A 19,625-nucleotide genomic window follows, 5' to 3' on the forward strand; every position below is an offset into this window, starting at 1 on the left:
AAATGAGGATAAGATTATCTACTTTACATTGTGTGCGTTACAAGGAGATCATATTTTGATTAAAATAGGGAGTGTCATTTTCGTGATATTTGCTTACACTTGTCTCTGATCCTTTTTTGGGGGGGGAGTGGGGGGATGGAGTCTCACTCTGTCTCCCAGGCTGGAATGTAGTTGTGGCGCAGTCTCTGCTCACTGCAACCTCTGCCTCCCGGGTTCAAGCGATTCTTGCACTTCAGGCCTCCTGAGTAGCTGGGATGACAGGTGCGTGCCACCAAGACAGGTATGCGCCACCAAGACCCTGTCTCAAAAAAAACAAACAAACAAAAAAAAAAAACTTTCTTTTTTTTTTTTTTGTGAGACAGAATTTTTGCTCTTGTCACCCAGGCTGTAGTGCGATGGTGCTATCTTGGTTCACTGCAACCTCTGCCTCCCAGGTTCAAGTGATTCTCCTGCCTCAGCCTCCCAAGTAGCTGGGATTACAGGCGCCCGCCATCACACCTGGCTAATTTTTGTATTTTTAGTAGAGACAGGGTTTCACCGTGTTGACCAGGCTGGTCTCAAACTCTTGGGCTCAAGTGATCCACCTGCCTCGGCCTCCCAAAGTGCTGGGATTATAGGCATGAGCCACCACCCCCGGCCTTAAAAGAACCCACTTTCTACACTCTGTAGCCTATTTAACAGCCAGCATAGAGGAGAAAAGCAGATTTCTTTTTTTTTTTTTTTTGAGACGGAGTCTCGCTCTGTCGCCCAGGCTGGAGTGCAGTGGCGTTATCTCGGCTCACTGCAAGCTCCGCCTCCCGGGTTCACGCCATTCTTCTGCCTCAGCCTCCCGAGTAGCTGGGACTACAGGCGCCGCCACCATGCCCGGCTAATTTTTTTGTATTTTTAGTAGAGACGGGGTTTCACTGTGTTATCCAGGATGGTCTCGATCTCCTGACCTCGTGATCCGCCCGTCTTGGCCTCCCAAAGTGCTGGGATTACAGGCGTGAGCCACCGCGCCCGGCTGAAAAGCAGATTTCTTAACCTGTGTTTATGGTGGCTAAGGAGGGGAGACTACAGTTCAAAGTAAGAAGGGAATGGGACAACCCCTTGTGCCAAAATATATATATACATCTCAGCTACCTAATGGGAGGGGAATGTAAGGCTTAAACCACCAAGTAGAAAAATGAAGGGCTATTCTGGGTGTTACTGGCCCCTCTGTGAAGACTGTGAGAGGAGCCCTTGGTAATACACTAATAGGGGAGGGAGATTATACAGGCCCTCCTTGGGTTAGCAAATTGCTGACCTGCAAGGATTTAGAACACAACATTGAGGGCAGCTCAATTCCTCCAGGCCTTTTCCACAAAGCATCTATTGTATTTCTTTCTCAGGGATTACTAATACAGGGAAGTGTACCTAGTAACCGGGAGATCCACTCTTGACTCCATAAAAAAGTGACTTATGTTTCTTTGGGTTCCACCTTTCTTCCCAGACGGTGCTGTCTGTTCAAACACTCTCATGCAGCCAGGGTTACAGAGAACTCCCCAGGACACTGTCCTCACCCTTGCTTTTTGTTTTTGTTTTTGAGACAGGGTCTTGCTCTATCACCCAGGCTGGAGGGCAGTGGCATGATCTCGGCTCACTGCAGCCTCTATCTCTTGGGCTCAAAGGATCCTCCCACCTCAGCCTCCCAAGTAGCTGGAATCACAGGTGCATGCCACCACACCTGGCTAATTTTTTTTTTTTTTTTTTGAGAAGGAGTTTCGCTCTTGTTGCCCAGCCTAGGGTGCAGTGGCACAACCTTTGCTCACTGCAACCTCCAACTCCCAGGTTCAAGTGATTCTCCTGCCTCAGCCTCCCAAGTAGCTGGGATTACAGGTGCCTGCCATCACACCTACCTGATTTTTGTATTTTGAGTAGAGACGGGGTTTCGCCATGTCGGCTAGGCTGGTCTCGAACTCCTGACCTCAGGTGATCCACCTGCCTCAGCCTCCCAAAGTTCTGAGATTACAGGCTTGAGCCACCATACCTGGCCAATTTTTGTATTTTTTTTTTTGAAACAGAGTCTCGCTCTGTCACCCAGGCTGGAGTGCAGTGGCGCGATCTCGGCTCACTGCAAGCTCCACCTCCTGGGTTCACGCCATTCTCCTGCGTCAGCCTCCCGAGTAGCTGGGGCTACAGGTGCCCGCCACCACGCCCAGCTAATATTTTGTATTTTTAGTAGAGACGGGGTTTCGCCGTGTTAGCCAGGATGGTCTCCATTTCCTGACCTCATGATCTGCCCGCCTTGGCCTCCCAAAGAGTGGGCCACCGTGCCTGGCCTTTGTATTTTTTATAGAGGTGGGTTTTTGCCATTTTGCCCAGGCTTGTCCCGAACCTCTGGGCTCAAGCAATCCTCCTACCTCAGTTTCCTGAATAGCTGAGACTACAGACATGAGCCTCCACACCTGGCCTGCTTTTGGACTGGTGTACCAGTTCATACATGCCTGTGATAGCAACTGCATTCTGAACTGCAGGGATGCATTTACTTGTCAGCACCTGAAACCTTCCTCCTGAGTTGAGTCCAATTATCAGCTTCATGTGCCATCTGCCAATCCAGATGAAACTTGGCAAATACAAAGCTGTTCATTTCCAGGTGACGCTCCCCACCTTATTTTTCCTCCACCGTTTCATTAACAAAAGCTCCTGCATGATCAGACCTGTGTATCTATCCATCATCAAATCCTACTCCTTTTTCAACACTGGGACCCTCCTGAGGCTGTCCCAGCCCTGCGTTTGCTAGCACACCCTGCAGGCATGACCCTCGCTGGGCTCTGATCAGCCTTCAGGCCTCCACTCCAGGTGTCACTGCTCTGTCTCCCCTCTGCTCTCAGAGCCTCCTCTGCCAGGCCCCTCGGCCATGCTGGCCCTCTGTCTCAGAAGTCAATGTACTGAGCAGGTCTTAGGGATTTATTAATGATGCTCCTGGGGCTGGAGGCAGTGGCTAACGCCTGTGATCCCAACACTTTGGGAGGCCGAGACAGGAGGACCACTGGAGTTTAGGACCAGCCTGGGGAACACAGTGAGACTCTGTCCCTATACAAAATAAAAATAGGGGCCAGGTGCAGTGGCTCACATCTGTAATCCCAGCACTTTGGGAGGCTGAGGCAGGCGGATCATAAGGTCAGGAGTTCGAGACCAGCCTGACCAACATGGTGAAACCCTACCTCTACTAAAAATATTAAAAAAAAAAAAAATTAGCCGGACATAGTGGCAGGTGTCTGTAATCCCAGCTACTGGGAAGGCTGAGGCAGGAGAATCGCTTGAACCCGGGAGGTGGAGGTTGCAGTGAGCTGAGATCACACCACTGCACTCCAGCTTAGGTGATAGAAGCAGACTCCATCTCAAAAAAAAAAAAAAAAAAAAGCCAGGCATGGTGGTGCACGCCTGCGGTCCCAGCTACTCGAGGCTGAAATGGGAGGATTGCTTGAACCTAGGTGGTCAAGGCTGCAGTGAGACATGATCCCACCACTGCACTTCAGCCTGGGTGACAGAGCCAGACCCTGTTTCAAAATAATAATAATAATAATAATAATAATAATGTTCTTGGATTTCAAGGGCACAGTTTTTCAGAGCCTTCCTAGCCCTAGGTCATCAAACTGTTCTTGCTTCCTTCCAAATGGCTAAGGCTTCTAGAAGATTTTCCTAACAAGAAATACATGAACTTGTCCAAAGAGCTTCCAAGAGGAATAGCATAAAGAATTGGCTTTAACACACATAGCTTCAGGCCCTGGCCCATGTTGTGTGACCTCAGGCTAGTTACTTGCCTAACCCTGTTTCTTCCTGTGAAAAGTGTGGGAGACAATACCTACCTTCCCAGGCTGCCGTGGATTAGCACAATATTTGCACGTACAGCCTGGCAGAGCACTCACCCTGATCAGCGATAGCAATGTGTGCCCTCTACTCAGTCCCAGCCACATCCTAATTCTCCTGTTTTAAGTCCTTTCTTTCTTAACATGTACCTCCCAGCACTAGAGCATTAGCTCCTTAATTTGGGGCAACATTTTGTCTTTGTATCCTCACTGCCTAGTGCAAGCCTGCCAAAAGCATCTGTAGAATGAATAAATGAATACATAAATGCATTTTTTGCATGGATTTAAACATTAATGTTTCATATTTGAATTTTAGATTCAAGAGTTGGAAAAAAACAGAGACCTAGCCAAAATGCTGGCATACAGGAAATGGTTAATGAGGCAGTAATGTATGTAGTAATAGGAACATGTGTTTTTCATTCTCATTACTGTTTCAGGACTAGGCTCATAATGTAAGCCAAATGGAATATGGTTAAGGGTTTTGGGTCTGGAGTCCACAGAGTCTGCATTTCAGGTTCAGCTTCTGCAGTTTACTAAGTGTGACCTTCGGCCAGTTACTTAATCTCTCTAAGCCTTTTCTGTCATCTACAAAATGAAGATATTAATAGTACTGCTTATAGCATATAAATGTTGAGACTTAAATACAATAAATTGTGGTTCATACCTGTAATCCTGGCACTTTGGGAGGCTGAGGTGGTTGGATCACTTGAGCTCAGGAGTTTGAGACCAGCCTGGGCAACATAGCGAAACCCCATCTCTACAAAAAATACAAAAATTAGCTAGGTGTGGTGGTGTACACCTGTAGTCAGTCCCAGCTCCTTGGGAGGCTGATGTGGGAGGATTGCTTGACCCTGGGAGGCGGAGGTTGCAGTGAGCTGAGATTGCAACACTGCACTCCAGCCTGGGCCACAGAGCAAGACTCTGTCTCAAAAAAAAAAAAAAAAAAAAAAAAAAAAAAAAAAAAAAAAAAAAAAAGGAACAACAACAAAAAAGTACAATAGTTCATGTAAAACACTTGGTACAGGACTCAGTGAAAAGTAAGGATTCTCATTGAATGTCCATTATTTGTAGCATAAAATACTTTTACCTAAAGATTATACAAGTGCCCTGTCTTTGGCTGTGTTTTTGTTTTAGAAAAAGCTTATCAAGTTCAAGGACTCTCCCTGCTGGTCTCTCTCCATTTATCAAGCACTTACTTTAAGTCAAACACCCTGCTAGGTTTGGGAAACAGAAATAAAAGATGTGTCCTGCTCTTAAGGAGTTACAACTTATGGAGAAACAGTGCCTATTTACACAATGGTATGATTAGGGCCATGAAGAGATAATCATTGGTTCTCAAAGTCAAAAAAATTGACACCTGACCTGCTGGGGACTGGGGGTGGGTAACAGAAGGCTGGTGTGAGCCTTGAAGGTGTGAAACTTTGAACCAGAAGAGAAACGGAGAAAGGAGTTTACACTAGAAGGGAGAACTCATGCAAAGCTACTGAGTGATTTCTTAGGACTGTCTGAGACGGGATCTCGCTCTGTCACCGAGGCTGGAGTGTAATGGCGTGCAATTTCAGTTCACTGCAACCTCCGCCTCCTGGGTTCAAGAAGCGAAACTCCAGCCGTGGGCGGTGGCTCAGGCCTGTAATCCCAGCACTTTGGGAGGCCAAGGCGGGCGGATCACGAGGTCAGGAGATTGAGACCATCCTGGCTAACACGGTGAAACCCCATCTCTACTAAAAATACAAATTAGCCGGGCGTGGTGGTGGTCGCCTGTAGTCCCAGCTACTCGGGAGGCTGAGGCAGGAGAATGGCGTGAACGCGGGAGGCGGAGCTTGCAGTGAGCCAGATCGAGCCACTGCACTCCAGCCTGGCGACAGAGCAGGACTCCATCTCAAAAAAAAGAAAAAAAGAAGCGAAACTCCTACCTCAGCCTCCTGAGTAGCTTAGGACCACAGATGCACACACCACCAGGCCCAGATAATTTTGTTTGGAGTTATTCTTTAGAGGTTATGGGGCTCAGCCTTCTTACTGCCCAGATTCGTAGATCTCTTAAAGAATGGATCGAGTTGGCAGATGGGAGCCAGAATAATCGGGATGCCTGCTACGAAGACTGAAACTTCCATTCAGGAAAGAAGTGGTTATGTAAGTGGAGACTGGAGTTTTGGAGAGGGATGACAACCCACTCTGTGCATCCAGCAGGTAGTGAGAGGTCTGAAGTGATAAATTTGGAGGTTTTCAGCATTTACATGGCAGCTGCAGCCATTGGCTAAAGTTCTTTTTGTTGTTTTTTTTTTTTGAGACGTAGTCTCACTTTGTCGCCCCGGCTGGAGTGCAGTGGCTCGATCTCGGCTGACTGCAAGCTCCGCCTCCTGGGTTCACGCCATTCTCCTGCCTCAGCCTCCCAAGTAGCTGGGACTACAGGCGCCGGCCACTACACCTGGCTAATTTTTTGTATTTTTTACTAGAGATGGGGTTTCACCGTATTGGCCAGGATGGTCTTGATCTCCTGACCTCGTGATCCGCCCACCTCGGCCTCCCAAAGTGCTGGGATTACAGGCGTGAGGCACCGCGCCTGGCCTTTTTTTTTTTTTTTTTGGAGACGTTGTCTTGCTCTGTCGCCCAGACTGGAGTGCAGGGCGTGATCTCGGCTCACTGCAACCTTTGCCTTCTGGGTTCAAGCGATTCTCCTGCCTCAGCTTCCCGAGTAGCCAGGACTACAGGCACATGCCACCATGCCCAGATAATTTTGTATTTTTTTTAGTAGAGATAGGGTTTCACCATATTGGTCAGGCTAGTCTTGGAACTCCTAACCTCATGATCCACCTGCCTCAGCCTCCCAAAGTACTGGGATTACAGCCACCACGCCCGGTGCCATTGGCCAGAGTTCTATAGACTTGATGGGAGTACATGATCTCTATGATCTAGCATCAAATCCAGGGGTATGTTTTGCAGATACTTTAGTGACTGAGTAAAATCTGAATTGTAAACTTGGTTCTATTGTCACTCTTTGATTGTTCTTTGAGTAACAGATTAGAAGATACTAGGAATTTTCCTAGGCAAGGGGGTCAGGAAGGGAAAGCAAAGTATTTCGGGGATGAAATGAGGTCTGTGAGACAGGCCTGGCAGTCCCACAGAGGATTCTACTCCTCACCCCACCCTCAGCAGTCTGGGTGTTGTTTTATTCTTTACGAAACTGCAATGTAGCCAACTTTTTTTTTTTTTTAGAGGGTGTTTGTCACCCAAGCTGGAGTGTAGTAGTGCGATCATGGCTCATTGTAGCCTCAATCTCAGCCTCCCAAGTAGCTGGGACTACAGGTGCACACCACCACACCACTCTTATTTTTTGAAAAGATGGGGGCCAGACACAGCGGCTCATGCCTGTAATCCCGGAACTTTGGGAGGCCAAGGCAGGCAGATCACCTGAGATCAGGAGTTTGAGACCAGCTTGGCCAACATAGTGAAAACCTGTCTCTACTAAAAAAAAAAAAAAAAAAAAAAAAAAAAAAAAAAATTAGCTGGGCATGGCTGTGCACGCCTGTGATCCCAGTTACTCAGGAAGCTGAGGCAGGAAAGTCGCTTGAACCCAGGAGGCAGAGGTTGTGGTGAGGCAAGATTGCGCCACTGCACTCCAGCCTGGGCAACAGAGCAAGACTCCATTTCAAAAAATAAAAAATAAAAAAAGATGGGGTCTCACTATGTTGCCCAGGCTGGTCTCAAACTCCTGGTCTCAAGCGATCCTCCTGCCTCAGCTTTCCGAAGTATGGAATTACAGGTGTGAACCACCACACCCAGCTGCTGATGTATTTTTAAAATAATTCACCATATTACACTAAACGTATCCAAGTGACATATTTGAGGTAAGCAAGACTGCTGACATAACAGCCCATGCTACCAGCTACTTGAGACCAACGATCTACCATCAGACCACAGCCAGTTCCCACTGCAGTGAAATAACATGAAAGTCTTTATCAGTTGAGCAGTTTCTAATGTGAGAGTCAACACACCTGAAAAATGAATTTGAATGGTGGAAATTCAGTAAGTACTTTATTTATGAGTAAGGCTGTACAGGATTCAGCAGTGTCTAATTCGGGTCCCATATAGAAGTTAAAATTTTTAAATGAGTAATTCAGCTTACAGGGAAATATATTTTCATCTCAATCTTTTATGCTATATCATACCTCAGGCTTTTTAAAAATTATTTTTGAGATGAAATTTTAAAGTTCCCCCGGTACCCAAGTTACCATATTATATAGTATAAAGATAGTGAAATACAAAAATGTAACAAATACTAATACACTGTGATTAATAGCTGTTTATTAGCTTTTTAATAAAGCAAAACTTTATAGTGAAATAAACTAGAAATAGCTTTTTATTTTTTATATATATTTATTTATTTTTGAGATGGGGTCTTGCTCTGTTGCCCAGGGTGGAGTGCAGTGGCACAATCTTGGGTCACTGCAGCCTCTGCCTCCGCCTCCTGGGTTCAAGCAATTCTCCCACCTCAGCCTCCCATGTAGCTGGGATTACAGGCATGTGCCGCCACGCCCGGCTAATTTTTGCATTTTTAGTAGAGATGGGGTTTCACCGTGTTGGCCAGGCTGGTCTCGAACTCCTGACCTCAGGTGATCCACCCACCTTGGCCTCCCAAAGTGCTGGGATTATAGGCATGAGCCACCGTGCCCGGCGAAATAGCTTTTTAGAAGCTTTTTAAATGATATGCTTATAAAATGACAGACATGAGTGAAACATCCTCAATGACGATAATACACAAGTCACAAGTTTCCTGTGAGTGAAACTGAGCAGTACAGAGTCAGGCTGACTGTTTAAAAGCCATATTCACTTCTTGGTATCACCGAGCTCTTACTCTGAAATTGTGCCAGGGGAGCTTCTGAGCATCACTGGTCTCAAGTTTAATAATGCAAAAATTCCATTTTATCATCTAAAGTTTTGGAGAAGAATCCCTTTGGCACTAATGATATTTACTCCAGCACCATCTCTCCTTTTTGGTGCCTCTTCATTCTTGAGTAGGGACTTATTGTATCATCCATCACAAAATCATACAGTACTTTTATCCAGGAATTGTAGTGAGGGAGGTTGTCATAGTATTCAGCTGCTATTTTCCTCACCTAGAAGGGAAAAAAATACAGCAAGATGAAAAATGAGTGTTACTAGGTTCTTTCAAAGATGACTGATGAATGGTTGACACAAACACTGAGAAGGGAAACCATGAGACCTGCCTCCCTCCTCTCTCTTAAAAAAAAAAAAAAAGCAGCAGCAGCAGCAGCTGTGGGAATTCTAAACAAAAAGCAGTCTACATTTCAGCAGCAGTTGAATACACTCGACCCTCTAGGTCTCTCTCCCATCACATTCCAAGGGACTAAATATCTGGCTTATTTGTAAAATTAACAACAAATACATACAATTAGATTAACTTGATATTATTAAAGAATGTACTGCATGGATGACGCCATAGAATATAAAGGCAACATCTGATCCCTGCCATCCAGGAACTTACAAATACTAATAAATTGTGGCATGCTAATTAGATAGAAATTAAGCACTTGGCTGGGTGCGGTGGCTCATACCTGTAATCCCAGGACTTTGGGAAGCCGAGGCGGGTGGATCACCTGAGGTCAGGAGTTCAAGACCAGCCTAACCAATATGGTGAAACCCCCATCTCTACTAAAAATACAAAAAAATTAGCCAGACATGGTGGCGTGCGCCTGTAGTCCCAGCAACTCAGGAGGCTGAGATAGGAGAATTGCTTGAACTCGGGAGGCGGAGGTTGCAGTGAGCCGAGATTGTGCCACTGCACTCCAGCCTGGGTGAGAGAGAGACTCCATCTCAAAAAAAAAAAAAAAAAAAAAAAAAAAAAGCACTTATCAAGTGTGCAATTCTGCCATCTCAAGTTAAAAATGTCTTTTCATCTCAAGTTAAAAAACTATCTGGATGGGCACAGTGGCTCGTATGTATAATCCCAGCATTTTGGAAGGCAAGAGAATCACTTGAGCCCAGGAATTTGAGACCAGCCTGGGCAACACAGGGAAACCCATCTCTCTCTTTTTTTTTTTTTTTGAGACGGAGTTTCGCTCTGTCACCCAGGCTGGAGTGCAGTGGCACAATCTTGGCTCACTGCAACCTCCACTGCCCGAGTTCAAACGATTCTCCCGCCTCAGCCTCCTGAGTAGCTGGGACTATAGGTACCCGCCACCATGCCCAGCTAAGTTTTTTGTATTTTTAGTAGAGACAGGCTTTCACTATGTTGGCCAGGCTGGTCTCGAACTCCTGACCTCAGATGATCCACTCACCTAGGCCTCCCAAAGTGCTGGGATTACAGGTGTGAGCCACTGCACCCATCCAGGAAACCCCAGCTCTATAAAAATGTTAAAAATGTTAAAAATTTTAACAAACCATTTGGAGGATTAAAAGAAATTATTTAAAAACTCAGCCTGTCATAGCATGTGCCTGTAGTCCTAGCTACTTGGGAGGCTGAGGCAGGAGGATCACTTGAATCCAGGAGTTTGAGACCAGCCTGAGCAACACAGCAAGACCCTGCCTCTACAAAAAATAAAAAATTAGCCAGGCATGGTTGCACGTGCCTATAATCCTGCCTACTCAGGAGGCTGAGGTGGGAGGATCGCTTGAACCCAGGAGTTGAGGCTGCAGTGAGCTATCGTACCACTGCACTCTAGACTAGGTGACAGGGCAAGACCCTGTCTCTAAAAAAAAAAAAAAAATTAAAAAATAAAATTAAAAATAAATCCTAAGTGAAACCACTAAGCTTAAGGACCCAAGAGTGAACCCTTTGTAAAAGTAGGCTGGAAGATGCAGTATTTATATTCTTGCTTTTTTTTTTTTTTTTTAATGAGCTGCTTGGACTGACAAAATACTAGCCTGGCCAACATGGCGAAACCCCATCTCTACTAAAAATACAAAAATTAGCTGGGCGTGGTAGCATGCGCCTGTAATCCCAACTACTTGGGAGACTGAGGCATGAGAATCGTTTGAACCTGGGAGGTGGAGGTTACAGTGAGCTGAGATCGTGCCACTGCCCGCCAGCCTGGGCGACTGAGTGAGACACTGTCTCAAAAAAACAAAATTAGAATATGTATCAAATCCTTTACTTACCAGTGGAAGACTTTTTCCAGGAATGTTGGGGAAATCATGATGTTCATTATGATAACCCACATTGAAGGTAAGTAAATTCAGAGGCCCATAATATGAGTAAGTTTCATGACCCTTTAAGAACATGTAATGCTCAGCTATAAAATGTCCAGAAATTGGGTGCAAACCCAGGCCAAGTAAAGATGCTGCCAACATGTAGACTAAGGATTTAATTCCCAAAAAGTAATAAATTAAAATGTCAAAAGTGACCTGTGCCACGGTATTGATAACTTCCAGATAAGTAATTGGTTTGGGGTTGATGAACAGAGGTCGAAAGGCATAAAAGAGAGGCTGAAGAATAACCCATATAAACTTTCTGAAAGCGGTACAGAAGAACCAGCCCTCAAAATCAGTAGGAATATCTACATCGACGCCATCAGCTCCAAGGTACCGATGATGATCCATGTGATACCTCTTAAAGGAAATTGAATATGGAATCCCAATAGGAAGATTAGCAAACATTCCAAACCAGCGATTCCACATTGCTTTGCAGTTGCCAAAGGCAGCATTGTGGGCAATCTCATGAATAGCCAGAGTCATTGAGTGGTTAATGCAACTGCCAAACGCATAGGCCCCAAATATGACCCATTTCCAGTCCAAGTCTTTTACTATGTAAAATGCAGCCAACTGGGTGAGAACCATCATAATTATAATCCATATCAAATTGGGATCAGGTTTCATCAAGGACTTTATCTCTGGATACTTTGCTGTAAAGAAAAAACAAAAAAACAGGAACTAAGAAAAGTATGTAATAGTTCAGCAATTATAATTAAATTAACACCAATTAAACTAACACATTAAATTTGTTCTGTAAATCATATTCCCTTTACTAGAGACTTTAGTGGATATTTAATAACACAGGGAAGGATTCTACTAGTAAAGTTATGAAATATGTCACAATAATTTGAGAATTTATGCAGGAAAAATTAGCCTCAAAGTTTAGAAGTTCCGCATTCTTTATATTAAAATATGTGTTATTTCTGTGTTTAGACAGAGGTACAGCATTCTTACCTTATATAAAACGATTAAATTAACACATCTGACAAAGGATAGAATATAATATACATTTTGTAGTTACCCTAAAATAATGAAACTGGTATTCACAGTTTTCTCAGACAAATCAACATGCTCCAAGTAATTCTGTACTGAATTTTCCCAAAATTGTAATAGTATATAAAAACCAATACTACAGGCTACCAATATAATCAGGGAAAGAACAGTCCTTTCAACAAATGGTGCTAGACCGACTTGTTACCAACAGGCAAAAGAATGGATTCAGACCTCTACCTTACGCCATACACAAAAATGAACTCAAAACAGATCACAGACCCAAATTTATAAGAAAATTATAAAACTCTGATAAGAAAACATAGAAATAAATCTTCATGGCCTTTGTGGTTTCTTAGATACTATAACAAGTACAAGTGACAAAAGAAAAACAGAGAAATCGGACTGCATCAACAACTTTCTGTTGCACATGATACTGTCAAGAAAGTAAAAAGACAATCCACAGAAGCGGGGTTATGTTTGCAAATCATGTATCTTATAAGGGACCTATATCCAGAATATATGAAGAACTCTTACAACTAATAATCCAATTTAAAAATGGGCAAAGGATCTGAACAGACTTTTCTCCAAAAGATACGGAAACAGTCAAGAAACACATGAAAGAGGCTCAACACCGTTAGTCATTAGGAAAGTGCAAACTGAAACCATAGATACCACTTCACACTCACTAGGATGAGTATAATAAAAAAAAGGTAGGTAAAAACAAGGATGTGGAGAAATTAGAACCCTCATACTTTGCTAGTGGGAATATAAAATGGTGCAGCTGCTTTGGAAAACTGTAGAGCAGTTCCTCAAAATGTTAAACACCTGGTATGTCCATACAAAGGAATATTATTCAGCCAGAAAAAGGAATCATACACTGACACATGCTATAACATGAATGAACCTTAAAATATTTATATTTAGAGATGGGGTCTACCTCTGTCACTCAGGCTGAAGTACAGTGATGCCATCATAGCTCACTACAGCCTCGAACTCCTGGACTCAAGTGATCCTCCTGCCTCAGTCACCCTAGTAGCTGGGACTACAGGCACATGCCACTGTGCCCAGCTAAAATATTATGCTAATGGCTGGGTGCAGTGGCTCACACCTATAATGCCAGCACTCTGAGAGGCCAAGGCAGGAGGATCACTTGAGCCCAGGAATTCAAGATCAGCCTGGGCAACATAACAGGACCCTGTCTCTACAAATTAAAAAAAAAAAAAAATTATATTATGCTAAGTGAAAGCCAATCATAAAAGATCAGGTATTTTATGATTTCATGTATATGAAATGTCCAGAATAAGCAAATCTATAGGCCACAAAGTAGATTAGTGGTTACCTAGGTAGAAGCAGGGTATATGAGGGACTGCTAATGAGTATAGGGTTTCTTTTGGTGATGATGAAATGTTCTAAAGTTATATGGTGGTGACAGCTGCACAACTCTGTGAATATACTAAAAAATACTGAACTGTACACTTTAAATGAATAAATCATGATAGTTGAATTATAATCTCAATAAAGCTATTGGCCAGGTGCTGTGGCTCACACCATTAATCCAGCACTTTGGGAGGCTGAGGCACAAAGATTGCCTGAGGCCCAGTGTTCAAGACCATCCTGGGCAAACAGATTCTATTTCTACCAAAAATAAAAAAAATTAGCCAGTGAGGTGGCACAAGCCTGTAGTCCCAGCTACTTAGGATGCTGAAGCGGGAGCATCACTTGAGCCCAAGAATTTATGATCACACCACTGCACTCCAGCCTGGGCAACAGAGTGAGACTCTCTCTCAAAAAATAAAACATTAAATAGCTGTATCATGTTAAAATATAACAGTGAAGGAAGCATTTCTTGTGATTTATTCTTTTTTTTTTTTTTTGAGACGGAGTCTCGCTCTGTTGCCCAGGCTGGAGTGCAATGGTGAGATCTCAGCTCACTGCACCCTCTGCCTCCTGGGTTCAAGCAATTCTCCTGCCTCAGCCTTCCCAGTAGCTGGGATTACAGGCGCCCACCACCACACCCAGCTAATTTTTGTATTTTTAGTAGAGACGGTGTTTCACCATGTTGGCCAGATTGGTCTTGAACTCCTGACCTCAGGTGACCTGTCCACCTCAGCCACCCAAGGGCTGGGATTACAGCCATGAGCCACCCAGCCCAGCTCATCCTCACTAATTTCAAACAGATGCCTTATAAATGAACTTTTAATGTGAACTCCAAATGTAAACTTAAAGTGTACAATTGTTGGTTGTTCTATCAGGCCCCTTCCCTCCCCCGCCAAAAAGTCAACACTTTCAGAAAGATCTCTTATCATTTGTGTATAATTTAAACAAATCTAAAGATTCTTATCTTTCTACAGGTTATTCCATCTCCCACCCTGAAACAGAACATGAGTTAGTATTTACACCTGCATGGAAAACATTGTACATTGTATTTTCATTGAGAAATATGTAGTCCTCTATTTATTTATTTTTTTTTTTGAGACGGAGGCTCACTCTGTCGCCCAGGCTGGAGTGCAGTGGCACAATCTCAGCTCACTGCAAGCTCTGCCTCCCGGGTTCACGCCATTCTCCTGCCTCAGCCTCCTGAGTAGTTGGGACTACAGGTGGCTGCCGCCACGCCCGGCTAATTTTTTGTATTTTTAGTAGAGATGGGGTTTCACCGTGTTAGCCAGGATGGTCTCGATCTCCTAACCTCATGATCCACCCGCCTTAGCCTCCTAAAGTGCTGGGATTACAGGCGTGAGCCACCACGCCCGGCCAAGAAATATGTGGTCCTTTTACTTTCCCAGTGAAATGGTTCAGTGATAAGTTTGTGGGGGAAAAAAGGCTCAGTGTGAGGTAAGTATCAATCAGCACCTTCTTACTTCCTTCATCTCTTTTTCTTGAGACAGTCTCACTCTGTTGCCCAGGCTGGAATGCAGTGGGGCAATCACGGCTCACTGCAGCCTCTACCTCCCCAGCTCAAGCAATCCTCCCACCTCAGCCTTCTGTGTAGCTGGGACCACATGCACATGCCACCATGCCCCGCTAATTAAATTTTTTTTTTTTTTTTTGTAGAGATGGGGTTTCGCCATGTTGCCCAGGTTGGCCTCGAACTCCTGAGTTCAAGTGTTCCTCTCGCCTCAGCCTTCTGAGTAGCAGGACAGGCGTGCACGCTAGCTAATTTTTTAATTTCTCGTGCAGATGGGGCTGTTCTGAACTGGCCTCAAGCGATCTTCTTGCCTCAGCTTCTCAAAGTGCTCAGATTACAGGCAAAAAAAAAGCCACCACACCCGTCCTGATTTTCAGAATATTAAGTAGCTCAGTTTCAGTATTCCAGAGTTGGTTTTTCCACAGGTAGGACGCTAGATTATTCCTATGTAACATGTAGATAAGGCATTGATAAAATATATCATATGTGGCCTGGCAGGGTGGCTCACGCCTGTAATCCCAGGACTTTGGGAGGCCATGGCAGGCGGATCATCTGAGACCAGCCTGGCCAATGTGGCAAAACCCTGTCTCTACTAAAAATAAAAACAGAAAAACAGCCAGGCATGGTGGCGGGCGTCTGTAATCCCAGCTACTCGGGAGACTGGGGCAGGCAGAACTCCTTGAACCCAGGAGGGAGAGGTTGCAGTGAGCCGAGACTGGGCCACTGCACTCCAGCCTGGGTGACAGAATGCGGCTCCGTCTCAAAAAAGTATCATGCTATCTCATATCAAGTATGTGTAAGTGATGTGCCAAACAAATTGCTACTGGCAGGCTGAGGTATGCGGACCACTGGAGCCCAGGCTGCAGTGATCATCATGCCTGTGAACAACCACTGCACTCCAGCTTGGGCAACAAAGCAAGACCCTTTCTCTAATGGAGTGTAGGGGAGGAGGAAGAAGAGGAGGAAGGGAATTCAAGAACCCAAAGTTACCGGGTGCAGTGGCTTACGCCTTTAAAATCCCAGCACGCTGGGAGGCCAAAGCGGACGGATTGCTTGAGCCCAGGAGTTCAAGACCAGCCTGGGCAACACGGAGAAACCCATCTCTACAAAAAAATAGAAAAATCAACCAGGCATGGTGGTGTGCGCTTGTGGTCCCAGCTACTTGCTTTTTCTTTTCACTGGGCAAATGAATGTTGAGAAGAAAAACTAAGGAAATACTATATATAAGGAATAATTGCTCATGTTCAACTCACCATGTTTCCTCAATTTAAAAAAAGTGTGTGTGTGTGTGTGTGTGTGTGTAAACGGGGGGGGTCTCACTATGTTACTCAGGATGGTCTCGAACTTTTGGGCTGAAGCGATCCTCCCGCCTCGGCCTCCCGAAGTGCTAGGATTACAGCCCTGAGCTACCGTGACCGGTCCCCGTTTCCTCAATTTTTGAAGAAACAGCAGAGGTTAAAAAGCTCGTGCTCTGGCCAGGCACGGTGGTTCACGCCTGTAATCCCAAGACTTCGGGAGGCCAAGGCGGGCGGATCACCTGAGGTCCGGAGTTCGAGATAAGCCTGGCCAACATGGTGAAACCCCGTCTCTAACTAAAAAAAATACAAACATTAGCCAGGCGTAGTGGTGGGAACCTGTAATCCCAGCTACTCGGGAGGCTGAGACAGAAGAATCGCTTGAATCCAGGAGGCAGAGGTTGCAGCGAGTGGAGATCGCGCCACTGCACTCCAGCATGAGCAACAGAGTGAGACTCAGTCTCAAAAAACAAACAAACAAAAAACAAACACGTGCTCTGGAAGAGGCAACCGAATGCGCATTAGAATCCCCCTAGCGTTTAGTCACGCGTTCTTATTTCATTTCTTAAAACAGCGATAATACCAACCAAGTAGAATTACCAAGAGGATGAAATTGGGTAACGTTTGTAAAGCATTCCACACAATCCCTAGCATATTAGGAGTAGCCTGGGAGAGATGAGCATTCTCTATGTAACACAGAAGGCCCGAATCCTCTGAAGAGTTAAGGCCTCTCAATTAGCTGTCAGGGGACCAGCAGGCCACGCCACATATTTTCCTTATTTGGCAAGTCTTCCATTTTCAGTCTTTTCATCCACAAAACCGAGATGGATGAAAAATGCCTACGAATCCGCCGTTCTTACGTCCCAGGCTTGTCGTGAGGATCAATGGGACAAGCGGCGTGAACCGACCAGGGCCCATCAAGTCCGAGAAGCCCCGGGGGGCATATGGAGGGACGCCGGCCCCCTTAACGGGCCCAAGGCCGGGACTGTGGCCGCCCCCGCCAGTACTGCCCGCCGGCGCCCGACACCCTGAGCAGGGCTCGCTGGTAGGCCCAAGGATGCCCAGGACCACACCCTGCCTAGCACTCGGGCAGCCCCGGGGCCGGCACCCGCTCACCTCGGCCCGCTCCGGAGGAGAGGGAGTGGGGAGAGGAAAGGGCGCCCACCTGAAGGCACAGGAATCTTCTAGCGAAAAGATCTACCCAAGGCTGGCGCAGCCGGGGACACCCTTCGCCCCAACCGGCCGGCGTGGGCCTGGCGGGGACTCCCGCGCTCGGGGACGCGCCTGCGCCTCTTCGCGGAAGGGTCGGAGCTGCGCGGCCCCGAGGACCCGTCCCTCCCCCCGCGCCTCGCCCAGCCTCTCCCGCGCTGACCCGCGGGCTGGCGGCCCGAGCGGCGGCGGGACGCGACGGGGAGCAGGCTGCTAACGGGCCTCCGGCGCCCACGACCGCGCAGGGCCCGCGAGGGGAGAGTGCGCCCCGGCGCCGGGAGGCCACGCACGCACATAACGGGGCGCCCGCTGGCCCTCACCCAGGATCTCCCGGCGCCGGTCGGCGTGGGGCTGGTCGGTGTAGACCCACTCGAAGTCTTCCCGCGAGACGCGGCTCCCCATGGCGACAGCGGTGGCTTGCAGACTAGCTGTCGGCTCTCGCTCCCAGCCGGCTGCTCAGAGGTGGCGGCGGCGGCGGCTCCCCGGCTGGTGTGGTGTCGGCCGGCTCTGGCGGAGCGCGGAGGAGACGGAGGCGTGGGCGGAGTCCCGAGGCCCCGCCCCTCCCGGCCCGCCCGCCCGCCTGCCTCTCTGGGTGGAGGGCGCGTGGCGCTCCCAGGCCCCCGTGCGGGGCCGGCTCTCAGCGATTCTGGGACGCGGGGTTCTGAGCTTCGGTGACTCGGCCACCATCCAGGATGCCGCGTTCTTGCGAGTCCCCGCCCCTGCGGCCTGCTGCGCCGGAGCCCGGAGAAGATGAAAAAGGAAGGAATGGTCTCAAGTGAGATAAACCTACTGCCTTAACGCCTCCGCGAGGGGAGCACCGGGCACGGCTGCGGTCACACCGAGTCTGGAGGCCCCGGAGCCCTTCTTAAATGGCAGCTGGCCTAAGTTTTGTTTAATTTTTAAAAAGCAAATTAGCCATTGAGTCATATTTCGCTGCCTTCTGGAAATAATACCTCAGGGAAAAAATGCAGAGTGCGTGACAATTAAAAGCTAATCAAGTAAAAAGAAAACACCATTATTAAGAGGGGGTGATGATATGGGATTTGTTGTTGTGCTTGAATTATTCTAGTGTGACCACTTCTGTTAAAAGATGATTGCTCAACCTTGCATCTACCTGTCGCAGAAGTAATCAACCACAACCTCTTCCTGAAAGAAAGGTTTTGAAACGAAACTAATTTTGTTTCAACATTAGTTACCACGTCTACATCAAAGAGCAACTTAAAGATTACAAAAAGAAGATAACCAAAGCAGGTGTGCCTCCTAGTCAAAGAACATGCTGTGCACGCGCACACGGCACACACACACACAAATCTGATCGAGCCCCTAGATCTGACTGTTAATTTATAGAAAATAGAAAGGACATTTGGTCGGGTGCGGTGGCTCACGTCTGTAATCCCGGCACTCTGTGAGGCAGAGGCGGGTCCATCACCTGAGGTCGGGAGTTCGAGACCAGCCTAATCAGGATGGTGAAACCCCCCCCCCCGTCTCTACTAAAAATATTTTAAAAATTAGCTGGGCGTAGTGGCAGGCGCCTGTAATCCCAGCTACTCAGGAGGCTGAGGCAGGGGAATCACTCGAACTGGGAGGCAGAGGTTGCAGTGAGCTGAGATGGAGCCACTGCACTCCAGCCTGGGGGACAGACGGAGACTCCCTCTCAAGAAAAAAAAAAAAAAGAAAATAGGACAGAGGAATGTGTTAAACTAGGCCGTGGGGATGAAACTAGCAAGATCCAACTCTGGGAGACTATATGGGACAATGTCTGGGTTCTCTAATAAATGAAACTCAAGGAAAAAAAAGAGAAGAGAAACCTGTAGATTAAAAGGAGTTTAAAAGACATACCAACCAATTGCAACGTGTTGACCTCATTTAGATTCTGATTGAAATAGTTTTAAAACATTGACATGAAATAATTGAACTCAAATATCAATTGGATATGTGATGATATTAAGGAATTATGAATTTCTTAAGTGTGATAATAGTATTATGGTTATAGTGGGTTTTGTTTTTTTTGAGACAGAGTCCTGCTCTGTTGCCCAGGCTGGAGTGCAGTGGTGGCCTCATGTCTCACTTCAGTCTTGACCTGAGCTTAAGCCATCCTCCCACCCCAGTCTCCCGAGGAGCTGGGATCACAGGCGTGCACCACCATGCTTGGCTACTTTTTTGAATTTTTGATAGAGATGGGGC

At 46.4% G+C, this 19,625-nt stretch overlaps 1 protein-coding gene across 2 annotated transcripts; it reads right to left on the reverse strand.

Moving 5' to 3' along the window:
• Window positions 1–7,834: 7,834 nt before the first annotated feature.
• DEGS1 (delta 4-desaturase, sphingolipid 1) lies at window positions 7,835–18,130 on the reverse strand. Of its 2 annotated transcripts, none has more exons than XM_008967773.4 (3): window positions 17,762–18,130; window positions 10,947–11,689; window positions 7,835–8,944 (listed from the first exon to the last, which is right to left on the reverse strand). In XM_008967773.4, exons 1-3 carry the CDS (start codon window positions 17,841–17,843, stop codon window positions 8,798–8,800), a joined length of 972 nt encoding a protein of 323 aa, XP_008966021.1. In that variant the 5' UTR covers window positions 17,844–18,130; the 3' UTR covers window positions 7,835–8,797. The 2 variants fall into 2 exon arrangements, with proteins under 2 accessions (XP_008966021.1, XP_034803496.1); XM_034947605.3 differs by lacking the exon at window positions 17,762–18,130 and adding an exon at window positions 17,398–17,534.
• Between the last annotated feature and the right edge of the window lie 1,495 nt (window positions 18,131–19,625).

Source organism: Pan paniscus, chromosome 1 (assembly GCF_029289425.2).
Source record: "Pan paniscus chromosome 1, NHGRI_mPanPan1-v2.0_pri, whole genome shotgun sequence".
Taxonomy (NCBI): domain Eukaryota; kingdom Metazoa; phylum Chordata; class Mammalia; order Primates; family Hominidae; genus Pan; species Pan paniscus.